This window comes from Harpegnathos saltator, unplaced genomic scaffold, assembly GCF_003227715.2.
Source record: "Harpegnathos saltator strain DR-91 unplaced genomic scaffold, Hsal_v8.6 scaffold0, whole genome shotgun sequence".
Classification (NCBI taxonomy): domain Eukaryota; kingdom Metazoa; phylum Arthropoda; class Insecta; order Hymenoptera; family Formicidae; genus Harpegnathos; species Harpegnathos saltator.
Genome location: NW_020229871.1, coordinates 43,702 through 59,947, shown reverse-complemented (window position 1 = coordinate 59,947; position 16,246 = coordinate 43,702). Strand labels below are relative to the sequence as shown.

General features: G+C 41.2%; 2 protein-coding genes across 2 annotated transcripts; one reads left to right on the top strand and one right to left on the bottom strand.

Moving 5' to 3' along the window:
- Nucleotides 1–34: 34 nt before the first annotated feature.
- On the top strand, nt 35–7,000 carry LOC112588346 (uncharacterized). The gene is made up of 11 exons (XM_025298067.1): nt 35–96; nt 292–696; nt 775–852; nt 1,986–2,107; nt 2,180–2,504; nt 3,038–3,140; nt 3,382–3,594; nt 5,334–5,495; nt 5,646–5,861; nt 6,397–6,551; nt 6,779–7,000. The coding sequence occupies exons 2-11, from the start codon at nt 296–298 to the stop codon at nt 6,954–6,956; spliced, it is 1,953 nt and encodes a 650-aa protein (XP_025153852.1). The 5' UTR covers nt 35–96; nt 292–295; the 3' UTR covers nt 6,957–7,000.
- Nucleotides 7,001–7,241: 241 nt separating this feature from the next.
- Tsf1 (transferrin 1) lies at nt 7,242–14,386 on the bottom strand. Its single transcript, XM_011156943.2, has 10 exons — nt 14,175–14,386; nt 12,594–12,820; nt 12,071–12,374; nt 10,507–10,850; nt 9,493–9,743; nt 9,145–9,380; nt 8,747–9,026; nt 8,540–8,601; nt 8,201–8,463; nt 7,242–7,523 (listed from the first exon to the last, which is right to left on the bottom strand). Exons 1-10 carry the CDS (start codon nt 14,248–14,250, stop codon nt 7,437–7,439), a joined length of 2,130 nt encoding a protein of 709 aa, XP_011155245.2. The 5' UTR covers nt 14,251–14,386; the 3' UTR covers nt 7,242–7,436.
- Between the last annotated feature and the right edge of the window lie 1,860 nt (nt 14,387–16,246).

Here is a 16,246-nt window from a genome sequence, read left to right as displayed (position 1 = left end):
CCGTGCTATCGTGCTCTCCGAGCAACTGCCGGAATCGGCAGTTGACTCGGAGAGCACGGTAGCACGGTAACTCGGAGACTGACTAAAGGAACAAAGGTAACTTGTGTTACATCTCGTACATTTCTCATATATATCGCCGAAACTTTAATTTATCTTCGTTGGATTTATAGTTCTTATCGTCACCAAGTTAATAATTAATAGTACACTTTTACATATATACTATTTAAATAACATTGCACATATTAATTAATTGATTGTGAATCATCCTATGGGCGCAATTTGCAATTGTAGAGCCATGTCGAAGAATTTTTGCTGGACGGAATGTCACAAAAGAACAATCTCGAAGCCTAATTCGACCGAGGAGAAGGAAAATATAAATCCGAGTCAAAATGCCAAGTTCGTTGAAGGTAAGAGCGATATAGAAAAGAAGAGAGGACTATCAGCGGATGCGGAAAATCGGAGAGACGATGTCACGTGTACGACGTCGATGCTGCAAAAGCTTACCATCCCGGGCAAAGGTCAATTCAAAATTTATCGCGACGAGGACGAGAGATCGCGCCCGCTCGTGCGGAAAAGCGCGTGCAGGAAAGAAATGAGAAGAAGGATTAAGAGAAGAGACTCAGAGGAATCAGCAGTTTGTACGGCGCTTGAAAGAGAGGAGCATACTCGTTTCTTAACACCTACTGCTTCGTACAGGTGAGACGGACGGTTTTCGATAAATCTGGCCAAAAACTGAAAAGAAATTAAATAAAAGTGTGTTACTCTTTGGAGCAGGACACGTTCTTTGAGCAACAACCGAAATAGAGTTTCTTTACGTGAAAACAACAAGTTGCACGGATCTGTAGATCAGAGGTAATTCTATGTTCATACATGTGCACGATATCAAATATTATCATTAGTAATACGTCGCCTATAGAGTTTCCAATCCCGGATACAATTTAGGACCCCGGGATCTCGGGATCCCGGGACTAGTCCCGGGATTATATATATGTAAAGAAAGAAACAAGGAATATTTACAAATAATAGAATTATTTTATTTATAGAACGTTCATCATAGACTTTTATGAACATTATGACAAAGAAAAAGTAAAATTTCAGTAAAAATGATAGCAACTTACATTAATGATTGCACAAAAACCGTTACAATTAAAAATTAAAGCTTTTGTAATAAAAATAAAAAGAATTATTTCTTCTTTTTCACATTGAAAAAGCGACTTTAAAAATAATGAAACATAAATTTTGTTAAAAAATATCAGTTTATCCGCGAAATTTGAAATAGAAAACTCCCTTAATATTGAAAACAAATAAAAATAATACATGGAATTAAATTTAAAATATAAATACTCACTTCTCTAGCAAATGCTCTGAAACATCAGTAACAAGTAATAATTATTAAAGTAAAATTTTTGTAAAACGTAAGTATTATATAGACACTGAGCATTAAATTTTGAAATCCCGAAATCCCGGGTTTTGTGATGTTGAATCCCGAGTATTTTCGGGAACAAAAATTTGGCCGGGATCCCGGGATTGGAAACTCCAATCGCATATTATATACTTGCGGAAAAATTCAATTCAAAACTTATTAATTATTTTCGATATTTATCATAATCGGTCGCTTAAACATCAATTTTTTCCCGATATGTCATCTAACTTTGCTGTAGGAGAAATGATACAGTCTGTATCTATGCGAGACGACTTTTAATCACATGCCGATACTTTATAAACCAAGTTTAACATTTCTTGAAACGTTCTCTGAAAAGTTTTCTAAAACGAAAGAAAACAAGAAAAGAGATATAGTGATACTTTGGGCTTTCACGCAGAGGGACGTAGAGAAATGTTTGATTTGTTCTTCGGGTCCCGAAAACTGAATTCCGGATTGTCCCTCTCTCTAGAAAAAGAACATTTTTCTATCTAGAAGAGAACTTCTATCTAAAATCAAACAAAAGCTGTTATATATTAATCGATCATTAATCGATCGTCTTTAGATGCTGTTCCGAGAAGAGAAAGTCCTCATGCGCACAGAGAAACCAGCATCTCTCCAACGATGTGAAGAAACGGACGTTATGCAGTATCCAAACGTGGACAGACAAGATGAGAAAATCGCGCAGTTAGTGTTTTACGAGTTTAATAGACGCTAAAACCCGTCGAGAACTCCTTCTTCACACGCTTATCTTTTTAGTCGATGTCGTGCCCAAGAGCTCTTCGACTACATATACCGTTGCGGTGAGAGCGGATGAAGCGCGTGCCAAATGTAAACCGAAAAACTACATTGACTTTGGCCCCAAAAGCTCGCGTTGTGAATTCAACTCAACGCGAGGCGGTGAGTTTACCAACGAAAAATCAAACAATTTGAAGACTGATACGAACGATTACGTCAATAACAAGAAGGATGACATTTTACAAAACATCACTGAGAATACAGCGGTGTCGTATATCTCGAACGAATTCGTTATGATTCCGCAAACCGCGGCATTTTCGGGTGCGCAAGCTGGCACTGATGCGAGGTAAATTATAATGTAATTAAAGATAATTATAATTAAAGACAATTTGTATGGAAACAAGCGGAAAGTAGGAGTTCTGTCGTCAGCGTTATCAGTCGCGGATTTAATTAATTAATTAATTTATATTCCAAGTATAACAATAATATTGCATTGATATTATAATTTTTTATTTGAACTTGTGAACATTTATAATTGTGTTATGTTGCTTTGTTAAAAGGAAAATTATAACATTGATTTTGGTTCGGAATTATTTCAAACTAAAAGTCACGAGGACATATTGAGTTAATTAAAAGATTCGATTAATATTTTCGATAATTGACGGTAAATGTACGTACGGACGGTAAAATTACAAGTAACAATCCGTCAATAATGTTCCGCTAACACATCAGCAGAAGATGGCGAAAGATTGTCGTCTCTTGATAGATAATTTGTCTTGGATTGAATGTAATAAAGTCAAATTTGACTGAATAATCAAGCCGAATTTTTTGGCTGACTAATTGGAATATACTTTGCTTAATTTGCAAACGTGTTTTTAGCATGTGCGTTTGTGATGACAATCAACAATTTACGGGAGAAATAAATTTTAACTATGCAACATTTTCGCGTAGTCCTAGGAGACTGTTGTTGACTCCAACAAAGGTAGGACGCACAAACTTCTATTGTATAAACAGAATGATGAAATAATCTTATTCTCGATACACATAATTTAATATACTATCTCTAACGTTGGCTGGCTTAATTTAACATGTTTAAATATACAATTCTCAAATTTATAGATTTATAAATAGTTATGTACTTTTTTATACCATAAACAAACTGGAGATTACTCGATTATCCACTTGCTACGATACTTAAAGAAACGCTTGCATCTTTCGCAAAGGTACATCACGGGCAAAACGAGGCAGCAAATCAGTTTTTGATCAACGGAGAGGACATCGCTCAAATATCGTACGAGGATGATTATTTAACGTATTTGCCAAGCACGGAACGCGAAAGGGAGGAGAATGCTCCGAAGCTTTCCTCCGGCTTTCTGCGTGGAAACATAAACGCGCAACAAAGGAGAATCATCGTGGGATATTTGATACATCTTGGCGTGAGTTTAACAAAAGCACTATCGGTTGAATCCCCTTGCAGGGGAGAGACGCGACGAATAGTTGTGTGAAGTCGGCCCCCCGACCACCGAGAATTTAATTTTGACCATTGCCATTCGTTTGGTGGTCGTTTGGTAGCGTTTGGTAGTCTATTCCTAACGTTCGATAGTCAAAAGTGCAATAGTTGTCGCAAAAAATGAAAATTGTATGTGAAGTTGGCCTCCCCGGCTCGAAAATCGTTTTCCCCGGTGTCCTGGATAATTTTGACCATTACCAATCGTTTGTGTCGTTGATAGCGTTTGGTAGTCATTCCAACGTTTAGTAATCACTGCAATAGTTCTCGCACAAAATTATAATGTGAAGTTGCCAGCTCGAAATCGGTTCTACGGTGTCCTGGATAATTTTGACCATTACCAATCGTTTAGTGCTCGTCTGGTAACGTTTGGTAGTCCATTCCCAACGTTTGATAGTCAAAATTGTTTTCGTTATTAGTAAAAAAGTTTGCATTTGTGAAGCTGGCTTTCTAAGTTTAAAAAATGTTACGCGACGTTCCCTTGTCGCAACATTTTATGTAACTTTCATTGTGACAAATTTTTTGGTGGTCGTATTTTTACGGTTGATAATCGATTCCTGACGTTTCATCGAAAATAATAGTAATTATTAATGAAAATCGAATTTGCGAGTGTTAGGTTAGCTTGCCAAGTTTAAAAAAGCACTTCCCGCGGCATCCTTTCATAATATACATAATTTTCATTATAATCATTTGTTTAATGCGAAGTTACTAAACTATAAAGATTTGCTTATTGGCGAATTTCTGGGCAGAAGATGCATTGACAAAAAGGGGTATTGACATCACCGTGAATCCCAGTGGCGTCTATTTAGCGGCTTCAAGTGGTTTTCATTGACTATATGTGAGATGTAAAATCGAATTTAAATGTCAGTTTGATTATAAACACCAATTATCGTGGTGAGTATTAAACATAACTTATATAAAAAAAGTATTTTCTTTGAAACTAACAAACCACGATCATATAATATAATAACCATACCTACGTTAAGTGCGTTAGGATTATCTGTAACATGACGAGAGAGTGGGGATGGGTAAATCTCTATAGTTTAGTAATTATGGTTTAATGGAGGCTATTTTATGTTTATTTCATTACGAACGATAATCGAAATTGTAGTCGTAATGAAAATAGAGGTTTTAATGAGAATTACAAAAGCTGATGAAAAAAAATTATTTTTACTTATAAAACAGTTAAACGACTACCAAACGATTAGTAATGGTCAAAATTATGATATAATAGTAATGGTCAAGATGCCATGGAAACTGCTTTTCGAACCGGGGGGGCCAACTTCACATTATAATTTTATACGAGAACTATTGCAGTTTTGATTACCAAACGTTGGGAATAGACTACCAAACGCTACCAAACGACCACCAAACGATTGGTAATGGTCAAAATTATCCAGGACACCGTGGAAACCGATTTTCGAGGCGGGGGGGCCAACTTCACATATAATTTTTATTTTTTATGAGAACTATTGCGCTTTTGACTACCAAACGTTAGGAATAGACTACCAAACGCCACCAAACGACTACCAAACGAATGGCAATGGTCAAAATTAAATGCTCGGTGGTCGGGGGGCCAACTTCACACAGCTGCAACGAATTGATAGAAAATACTTTTCAACCTCGCACGTCGAGCGTCACGATTTCCACGACTGTGATCATTTCCAGACACATTGTAACTACGAGTCTTCTATCATTTACCAAGCTGTCAAACTGTTTGACACCGCTGTTGACAGAATTACGGTAAGCACGGAGCAGATACAGCTGCTGGCTATAGCGTGTCTCTGGATCATTCTCAAGAGGGATTTGGCTAATTATAAAGTACCATCGGTAATCCAATCTTCCGTCTTTGGAACAGAAGAAATATGTATACGTACACATGGCGATTCAAAGAATCGTATTGCAATCTTGATTAATTCATTTGTCGAATATTTCACGAGACCTAGCGATTCCTCGCTGTACACTTTCTTCCTCTTTCAGGCAACCAAGATGTTGAAACTGGCGAAAAACGTGTACGACAAAAGAGAGGGATGTTTGTTGATACACGAGAAGAAAATACTTTCAGCTCTCAAGTTCAACGTGCGGTTCGCCGATCCGTTTTCTTTGCTTATGTATCACATATCGAGTTTGAATCAAACGCATCGATACCTCAATCAAGATGAGGTCATGCGTGTCTACTTTTGCGGTAGCTATTTGGTACGGATGCAAAAATATATACTGCGCACGTTAGAGATGTGCAAATTCAATCGCCGAAACTTGATTCTTTAGTTAACGGCATAATTGATAACATAGTCTGCAGGAGTCAATTGCTGGATATTATTGCAAGTAATTTCAAGTCGCGGGAGAATAATTTTCGGACGCATGATAACGTACGAGAATTTCTTTTCAAACTTGCAACGTACGTGGGGATCAACTTTTTACATAAGAAAAAGATTATCCTGAACTATAATTACCATAATATTATAGAACTCCATCCTATTCTTCCCTAACTGCTTAATCTTATGAATATAATTGATTAATTTTATTGATTTATTCTCTTCTTACGCATTTTATTTTGTGTTAGATTTTCGCAATCTTTGAATAGTTCGGATTCGAACAGTAAGGATTCGAAAGTCTTGCCTGATTCGATTCGACGCGACTCGATTGCGAATAGTTCGCACATCTCTGGTATAATACGATCTTTGATATGCCAACGTATTCGCACGAATATCAGTGATCTTTTCCCTTACAGATCGACGTAAGCATGTCAGACGAAAGCTTATGCAATACCTCGGTATTCGTGCTGGCAATAACTGCTTTCGAATTGGCGCTTGATTTCGTTCTCGCATCTAATAACATGGACCAAACGTGGCGTCAACTCTTGAGAAATAAAGAGACACTTGCGATGTAAGTAACTTAGGAAATGAAACGTAACGAGAGTGTTGTTTACCGCGCGATAATTATTATTGAAGGTGGAAAAATGTATATCGGCAAATTACAATTGTTGTTATCAGGAAATACAATTTGTAACACGTGTGCGATCCTAAAGTTGTGTACACAACTATTATTATTGCGATACAGTCTGATCATTTGCAACTGTTTTTGTTCACCAACTCGAGATTCGTTCATTTTAGATGGGAAGAGGGACAGATCTCTTTTGTAAAACAAATTATGGTAAAATTGGTTCTGCAAACGGGGAATCCTTCGAAGATTGTATACAGGAAATATCAGCGCAGCAGAACCTGCAAAGTCTCCGACTTCATTGTCAAGAGTGCGGAAAAGGCCGCAGAGAATTTCAAGCACGTTATATGATGTATTTTATCGTTAATTTTTACTCAATCTGCTACTCGCCGATGCACATAATGTAACGTGCAGGTCATGGTCGTGATCGCATTTTTATACCTCAACAAGTGTCTATCTTTAAGATATTTTATAGAAATCGGACGTAGAATTATATAATGTAAACATGTGCTGGAAAACAAATATATATATATATATTCTTTTTTATTTTTTATTCTTTATTTGTCGTAAGCATTAAGAAACGAGAGATTTCCTCCGGGCCCTTCGTTCTTCGCGTTGGAAAGCGTGTAATCTGTATCACGGCAACGTTACACTTGCCAGCGTACAAACATAAGCGTGATTGCCGACGATGACAGCGGTTTATTCATGCGACGTTTTTTTTACAAGTATACCCCTGCCACCGAAGTACCACTCAACATTGATTATTTCTCAGCAACAAGAGGAGTAATATCACATGTAACACAATGTACATAAAAGTGCGCGCCTCGTCTTTTAATGATTGCTGGAACCATCCTGGGCCGCCCAGGCGTCCCACTTGTCCCACGTGTTGTCGATGGACATCAGTTCCTTAACGTCATCCTAAAGACAATATAATGCTTAATGAGAACTGATTATACTTCTGTATACTAGTAAATATTCAAAAAGGAGCCTACTCGATCGAAGACGGATTGACTGTATGTTTGTACCAGCAATATGTACTTTCTCATCAAGCAAACAAAAAAATTACTATATAAACATAGTGCCTAAAATGCTTAGCTTAAAAGCTATTGTCGAATTAAGATTAAAAGAATTCACTTTGATGTGCCGACAACGGCAACAACGGCTTGATGAGAAGGATATACACAATAATTATACGTAACCAGCCCACCCTTTCTGAAACATCCTGTATAAATCCTTAATATAAAAACATATATATTATATATTATGTCAAATTATATAATATGATTCATACATGAATTTTGTTTCTATATAATTATATAAAGTTATATGTGTCCACACAAAAGAAAGCGCTGTTGAATGACGAAAAGAAGAAATTGTTTCGTTCAATTGTATAATTAATCATTATACATTCATAATCATATTCCCGTACCACAGCGTTTTATTTTAATGTGGACACGTATAGAAGCAAAATTAAGAATATAATCATCTATGATCATTTGTTGTTGAGTGCTTCTTTTCTCCATCTTTTCCATTTGGGAGTTGATCGGCTGTGTGAGCTACTCCAATTGCAGAAACTACAGAAAAGGAGCTTTTACCTTGAAGAGTACGTTGCGCTTGTCATCCCAGGCGCCAAACAGACGCAGGAGGTCCGGATGCTTGGAGTACAGGGTGCTGGCGGCCAAGATGCCGTGTTTCAGTTCCTCCAGAGCGTTTGGACTTTTCCCGGCCGAGCTGACGATCACTCTCGGCGCTTCCAATCCCAGGTTGCAGCGCTCCCATTCGTTGATGGACATCCGGCCACCCTCGGGGCAAAGTAATACGTAATCTTCGCGTTTGCCAGCGCCGTGTTTCTCGTCATCTGTAGTAAAAATAATAACGGTCACCGGGGGCGAGAAGCGCGATAGTATTTACTTCGATGGAAAAACGCTAATAACCGAGCTGCTGCAAAGCCGTCAAGGGCAAGAACGCGACGTCTCCTTTGCCGTCCTTCAGACACCTGGAAGAAAACAGGCGAATTGACCTCTCTTGTTAACTCAAAAATCACAAATCGATTAAGCCTATTCGCGCTTAATTAACTGATAACTAACAATCAACGATTACGATACCGAACGATTACGAACAAGGAATCATGGAGTATTAACCTGAGCGCTCCTAGTCCGCCATTGTAATACTCGGCGCTCGTCGGCCTGCACTTTGTGGCTTGCCTCACTTTCTCGTCGTCGGACAAGGCATTGCCGACGCACAATTCGCAGGACTTCGAGTCGGCGGGTGCACCAGGTGCGCAAGACGCAGAGAAGAAACTCTCTAACTCGTTCGGCTCGCTGATGAGGCTCTTCTGCTTAAGGACACGAGCCGGTGCGGTGGATCCGGCAAAGTCGCCCACGTAGCCGCTGCGGCAGGACTTCTTGTCTTTAAGATCGCCTGTGGACGTCGGTTCAATGATCTCGGTTCCATATAGTCACATCATGTCATTTTACACGATTATACATGCGGCACGAGATCGTGTCTGGATTCTGTCGATACATGTAGACCTACACACCTAATCCATTAATGGACGACCCGCTCTTGACGACAGCCACTGCCGCTCTTTCACCGAGCTTGGTCGAACCGGCACCGTAAGTTTCCGCGACGATCGGTTTCACGTTGTACTCGCTGATCGCCTGCTTCACCGAGCTGCCATCGATCACGGTTATGTCCGCTCCGTTATCCCTCACGGCCTTCAAGCAAGCAGCCTGATCCTTCTCCAGGATGCAGTCGAACCTAGGTCGGGCGTCTCTGTAACATCATTTAACATCATCTATCATTGCGGAAGAAGCCTCGGTCGAAGCGATGGATTCGTATGTTCTTGTGAGGCAAGTTCACAAGATACGATTTCACAGGCGGTCACCTGGAAAACGCGGCCCTAGCGAGATTCCGACACTTGTCCAGCGCGTTCGCGTCCGAGACGCACCAGCGGGCGTCCCTCTCGGGCGCTCCGGAATTCCTCTCGATCACGTCCATGTATTTCGCGCTCTTCAGGTGCTCTTCCGGCGACACCGGCGGCGCGGCGACAGCCAAGGTCTTCTCGTCGAGCAGCATGAGGTCCTTCCACCAATCTGCCTTCTCGTTCTCACCCAGCTGGCCCAGCTGTGTCAATTCCTGAAACGTTGCGGCAATTTCACGAATTTTAATCCGATTCAAATTGATTGACTTAACACCGATGAATTTAGAAACAACTACTTTAAGTTGAAAGTTGACTCCGCCAGAATCAATTAAGGCAAGTTAACAGATTTTTACTTTCCAATTTGTTAATTTATCTTTTAACTCTTTTTGATTTAGCTATTGTCCAACCTCGATTGTGCTCGATTGTTTGACTTTGTACACTTGAACACTCGTATAAAATGTATTCGTGTCAAATATACAAAATTAGCTTCGCAAAGTTGTTCCAGCTGTCAAACAGGCAAAGACACACCTCCAAAAGGATACACGTCGCTATCGTTTAGTTTCTCCACAATGTATCCGAGGCAATGTACCCGAGAAGAAATCAAATACGGCAACTTTTTATGCCCGATATGGCATGACCAGGCAAGCCATAAAAGGCATTATGAGTGATCCTTATCCGGTCGGAATGTGGCAACTGTCTTGCAATATTTTCCGAATTATACCCTGACTGCAGCGATGACCATCATTATTTGGATGCCTGATTTGGTCCTGATGGACATTTCATCAGGTTTCTCGATTTCAGGCAATTTTATCAGGGCATTATGCAGTTTCACTCCTTATTACGTGCCGGATCCGATAAAGTTATCCGGGCCCTATTTGAAATTTGGAAGCCGGATGGGGAGGGGGGTTTAATACGGCCATGGGACGATGTTCTGGTCGGGATACTTTCAGATATTTCCTTGTAAGTAAATTCACATACCTTCTGAATAGCTTGCACATTGTTGGCGTCGTCTCCGTTGGTCATGTATCCTTGCCACGGTCGAGCGGCCCACGTGCACGGCTTCGTGTCGGCGTCGATGGGCACTTTGCTGCCGTCAGAACAGAAGTATCGGAAATCAGCCGGATTCTCAGAGGTCGGTACCGCTGGTGTCACTCCGACAGGCAGACCGAAGAAACGTTTCACGTAGATAACCTTCGTCCAGGCGACCTGGCCGCCGTTGTGAGCGAGGCAACGCAAAGCGCCCTCATATCCGGAGTATTTGTCTGGATAATCGCACACGTCTGGTTTCTCGCAAAGAGCGCACATATTGCTGTATGTCTCCTCTGCGAATTAAGTGATTTTTGATGTTTTCGAAGAACAAAGCAAGAGAAGTATCGCGGTAGTAATAAATAAGTAGTTGCGCGAAGTGTCTCGCGAAGTCTTTCGAGCGGCAAGTTTTATGCAACGCAATTTTATTCCCGACGACGCGAAACACACTCCATTCCGTAAGGAAGTTAAGTAAAAAAGTAAAAAAGTTACGAGGGAAGTGAAGAATGTAGCAAACGCGCGCGTCGTCGTGCCAAATCGTCACAAAGTCACTTCTCATTTCATCACTTAATTTCGTTTCTTCTTAAATTTCATAACCCGACGAAAAATAATTATATACGAATTTTGTCTCCGAATGGCCATGTATAAATATGCGCAATTATATATGTCTACACACTCTCTGAAAAATTGCTGTTGTAGCAAACAGTTGAAGTAACTGCTTACATTTATAGTAGATCATGATGATAGACTTAAAATTGAACGAAGCAATTTCTTCTTTTCTACCTTTTGACAGTCTTTCGGCCTCGGTGTAAATCGTATATATAATTTCATATGATTGTATACATGACCATGTATAAAGACAAAATTTATATATAGATCGTATATAATAATATACAACTTATTTATATAATTATATAAAATCATATGTAATCTTTTTTCATCGGGATGCACGTATCTTTTTGGCTGACTTTCTTCTGGTCAGAATCCTTCAATTATGCGTCCTGCCATTATTCGCCGCTGCGAATGCGGATAATTGAACGCGAAAGTCTTCTCGCGAAATCGTGTGACTTCTCGTGTGAAAATTCTCGCGTCATGAATCCGATTCAATGCGGAGCGACGACTACTGACGATCAATCATCAAGATTCAATCGGACGACTGATGCGAATGATAACAAGCCGCGATGACGTTCCGCGGGACATTATGAGGATACAATTCATGTATAATTATGCGTAAGATTTTATATAACGACGTATAATCTTTTTCTATTGGGAAGTGTTCCGTTTACGAGCACCGTCGCGCGCAATTTTCTCCCACTTGCACGGCTGCGCCATAGCCCCCCCTCCCCCCGCAAGTGTGTACAACACAAGCCGCGAAATTAGTCCACGTCGGAAGTGGCGCGACGTGCGACGCGGGGCGTCGCATACAAGCGTCGTTTTGCAGCTAACAATATTGTTTGTCGGCGGGTTCACCCACGTGACATAATTGACTCAACTTTCGCAGATTGCTGCCACTTACTGAGCCTCTGATTGATCGCGGGATCGGGTGACCACGTGCCGACCAAGCAGCCTTTGTCGAAGAGCGTGCTCAGAGCGCGAAGCTCATTCTCGCGAGCGGAATATTCCGGGTTGTTGACATCGGTCAGCACGCCCATCGCGGTGAGCTTCGTAATGGGAATTTTGTAGCCGACGTTGCGGCCTACGCCGGTGTGGCAGGACTTGAGGCCCCTCAGGCCTTGGACGTTGTTGATGTCCAGGTCCTTGTGCACCACCGCTACCGCCTCGTAACGATATATCGCTTCGGGCTCCTCCTTCGTCCTCACCTGATGGAGAAGGTCAAGCAATCAAGAGATGAAGCGTATTGCGCGCACGTAATCGCGCGCGATTGCGACGCGGAGAATTTCAATGATCATAAGTGCGTCGCTCGCACGGACGATTTCTCGAGACGAGCGCGAGCGATGTCTACGCGGGAGTATATATAGGCATCTTTCGACTCTTCCGTCCGTTCGATGCGGCGAACCGCAGCTACCGCAGGGAATTACCTGCTCGACAACGTTGTAGCCGGCCTTCTCGGCCAGCTTGTTCTTCGCCGCGAGGTACATGTCCTCAGGATCGACGGCGACGATGTCCGCCTCCTTCCTGCCGATCCTTTCGATACAGTCGTATCGGTCACGCCCGGAGATGCACGCTATAGGGTAGCCATGGCTGGCCGAGTCCTCCATCATTTTTTCGCACTCTTTCGAGTACTTCTCTGGGATGCACATTGTGACTGGAACAACGAACGGAAATATTTTGTTTTCTTTCGGACGTTGAGAGATTACAATTTTGCGCAACTGAAGGGACGATGAAAAGCTACTTGAGATCCTGTGGACCTATTTTCTTTGATTTTTTACGATTTTTTTGTCGCTATCGTCAAGCTGTCGCGCATTCTTTTCTAAAGCACACCTGAGCAACGACGATGTAACGATAGTCTTGTTAAAAGCTAAGAAATAATTTTACCGTTCTGGCAGAAAAGTATTACCGGCTACTTACTTTATATTTCATTTTGTATTTTTGTATTCCATTTTTTATAATTGCTTGGGAGATGACAGATAACTTTTTCGTCCACTCCGATATCACCCACGAGTTGAGCACGCGATGCATTGTGATTTGAACCCGCAAAATAGTCAAACGAACAAAGTGTAAATGAAATTCGATTGAAATACAATATCCGTATAAACTTAATTTTACTTTGACGATACAATTGGCAAAAGGATCTCCTGCGACTTTCTTTATTGAAAATATAAAGATAGAAGGTGTTCCGGAGTCATGCGAGCGCCTATTAAAACGCAAAAATCCGTTTTATCATTACTTGTGATTTTTGGCAGTACACGTGTTGAAGTGGAATTTTTTGATCCAACACAACACGCGTCTTTTGTTTTGTTAGCTGTCGCTCTTGCAAGTCGAATAGTTCGACACATCGAGCGTCGCATAATTTCCGCATGATGAGACAAAGTGATCGATAAGAAAATTAATAGTCGACGTTCTAATCTTCCCAACGACTCTCGTGGAACTTTTCGAATCCCGAGCAATAATATATTTATTGGCATAAATTGGTATAATTTTATATTGATTGCAACACATAATAATAAAATTTATTACTCGTACGAGTAATAAAATTACTGAGCACCAGTCATTTATCACCGGCCACTTATCATTGCCAGTAATACTTTTCTGTTAGGTTAAGAGATAATGCCTATTAATAAGCTATAAATATAAAAATATTAACATTATTAATATAAAATATCAATACTATTAATAAATATAAAAATAAATCGATATATTATAACAAATATAAAATTATATATACCAATTTTTATGTCAATAAATATAAACATCACAAAAACGTGAAATGTGAAGTGTAAAAATACAAGATGAAATATGAAGTCCCCAGCGTAATAATTCAAATGCCGTCGAAAGTCAACGATCGAAGACAATGGTGCAGGTTGCATGAGAGTTCTCCAAGTGTTTTATCCGTTTCACGCAGGACAAAAGTAGCCGGTCGCAGCAGTTTGCAAGTTCCCTGACCTATCCCTACCGATCAGTCGTCAATAATCAAGTGATAGTCCCCAAGGGTTACTTACACACTTGTTCCGAGGCGATGACGGCCGAAGTGACCGTCATCGCGAGGACGGCCAACACCGTAAATCCGCGCTGCATCTTGCTGACGAGGGCACGCGGAAACGGAAACGTCGCGAGACGTCGAAGATCGATCGATCGATGAGAGAGCAGAGTGGAAACCAAGCGAAGAAGCTGATCGCGACTCGTCAAGATGGCCCGCAGCGGCGATCTACGTACGTTCTTATATAGGTACGTCTTCTTGTTCCTCGGATTTCAGCTTCGTGAGAGGAGGGGAAGAAAGAAGGAAAGGAGGGGAGTTTCTCTCTTTCCCCTTCGCCCTCTCGGTGTTCTCCGCCGTCGCTCTTTCTCCGTTGGTTTCGCATGATCACGTCATCGTCGTCATTATTTATTCGATTTCTCGTCTCCTCCGTGGCGATGGCACTCTCCAGCTTCGCTGACGGGTCGCCTTTCGAGGAAAGACTGGTTCTTTTCTGTGCTCCCCGGCGTTTCGCGTTATGCGAATTGTTATGTCGAGGTGATATACACGCGGCAAGCGGGAGCTCTCTTCGTGGTCAATGAGATGATACCACGTCGAAATGTCGAAGCGATATGATATGGAGAGAGAAAAAAAAAGATTTAGATTGTTATTTGGTTGTTGATTCACGAAATTCTTATCTGTACAGTCCGTCCGTGGCAGTATCGCAATGGAGAAACAGCACTGGTTGATGTCAGATTTAGTTTCTTCTCTGCGTTTACGACGAAGAATATCGCATCTGCTCTTGCTTTTATAAAATTTTACGGTATCTTCTCTGTTATGTCTCTCTGTGTTCAGTGTTATTAAAATCGCTTATTAAAAGTCGGCTATTAAAAATGTAGGTCACGTAACGAACAATTAAAAACGCGCGATTTGTTGTGGATGTTACGTTGATGACAACATAGATTAGTGTTTGTTTCGAGCGTAAGCCAAACAGAGTAGTTGTTTTTGCCGCAGGGAATATCATCTCTTGCTGATAATTTTTTTATTTGAGGCTATGTTAATGAGAGAGAGAGAGAGAGAGAGAGAGAGAAAGAAAGATATAAAAGTTTCCACGATGACACTAATCGTATTTTTTCGAGCTGTTGAAACTAAATAATTATAATATTTGGACGTCGCTTATCACCGGAGAGAATGATCGAGTTTCGATTTTTTGGCCGGCAGAAAGAAAGAGAGAGAGAGAGAGAGAGAGAGAGAGAGAGAGAGAGAGAGAGAGAGAGAGAGAGAGAGAGAATCACTTGTCTTTGACGAAAGTCATTCCTCTACCCGCAGAAATTTGCGAAACAGTTCGCACGTATCGCAAGATAAATGCTAAAATCGTCGTCGTCGGGACGTAGATCCCCGCCGCAGTCGTTAAAATTCTCGGTAACTTTCCAGGTTCCTTGCTCCTTGGTTTATCTCTGCTAATGTCGCTGAGGGAAATCCTTGAGGCGATTTTTCTCTCCACTCGTTTCTCCACTTCGTCCGGCGTCCACGTTCGCAGGTATCAACAGCAACGCGTTCTCGACGTCTGGCGAATTCGCGTCCTTCGCGGCCGCTCCTAGCGACGCGCACGCACATGAGTGCGTGTACGCACACGCCGTTGTCTGCGTGTTAATTTGCATCGCGACAACGGAAACGTACGGAGATCTTTGTTCGTTCACACCGAGGAAATCATCGGCGGGTAATCCCCCGCGCGTGTGAGGTCATACACAGCGCAGATCGCAAGCTGGATGAAATAGTCCAACAGCGTAACGCAACTGCACGCTTATATCGTTAAAAAGAAAAAAAGAAACAGCTGCCGATAAGTCGCTAATCTGCAGGCTCGTTATAAATAATATTAGAAATTCCCCGATAACGCTGTCATATCATCGTGTACCGCAAAATATAGTTGCCACGCACGCGCGTAAAAAAACAATTTGTTTTAAAACAGCTTTTATCGCGCGAGACGAGATAGCGCTCCGTCTGGTGAATGTCGCATTCCGCTTCTTAATTATTTACTTTACGAGCGATTATCATCGAAAAAATTACCATATTAATAACGGATTACATAATAACGTATGTTGATACGTGGCACTAACT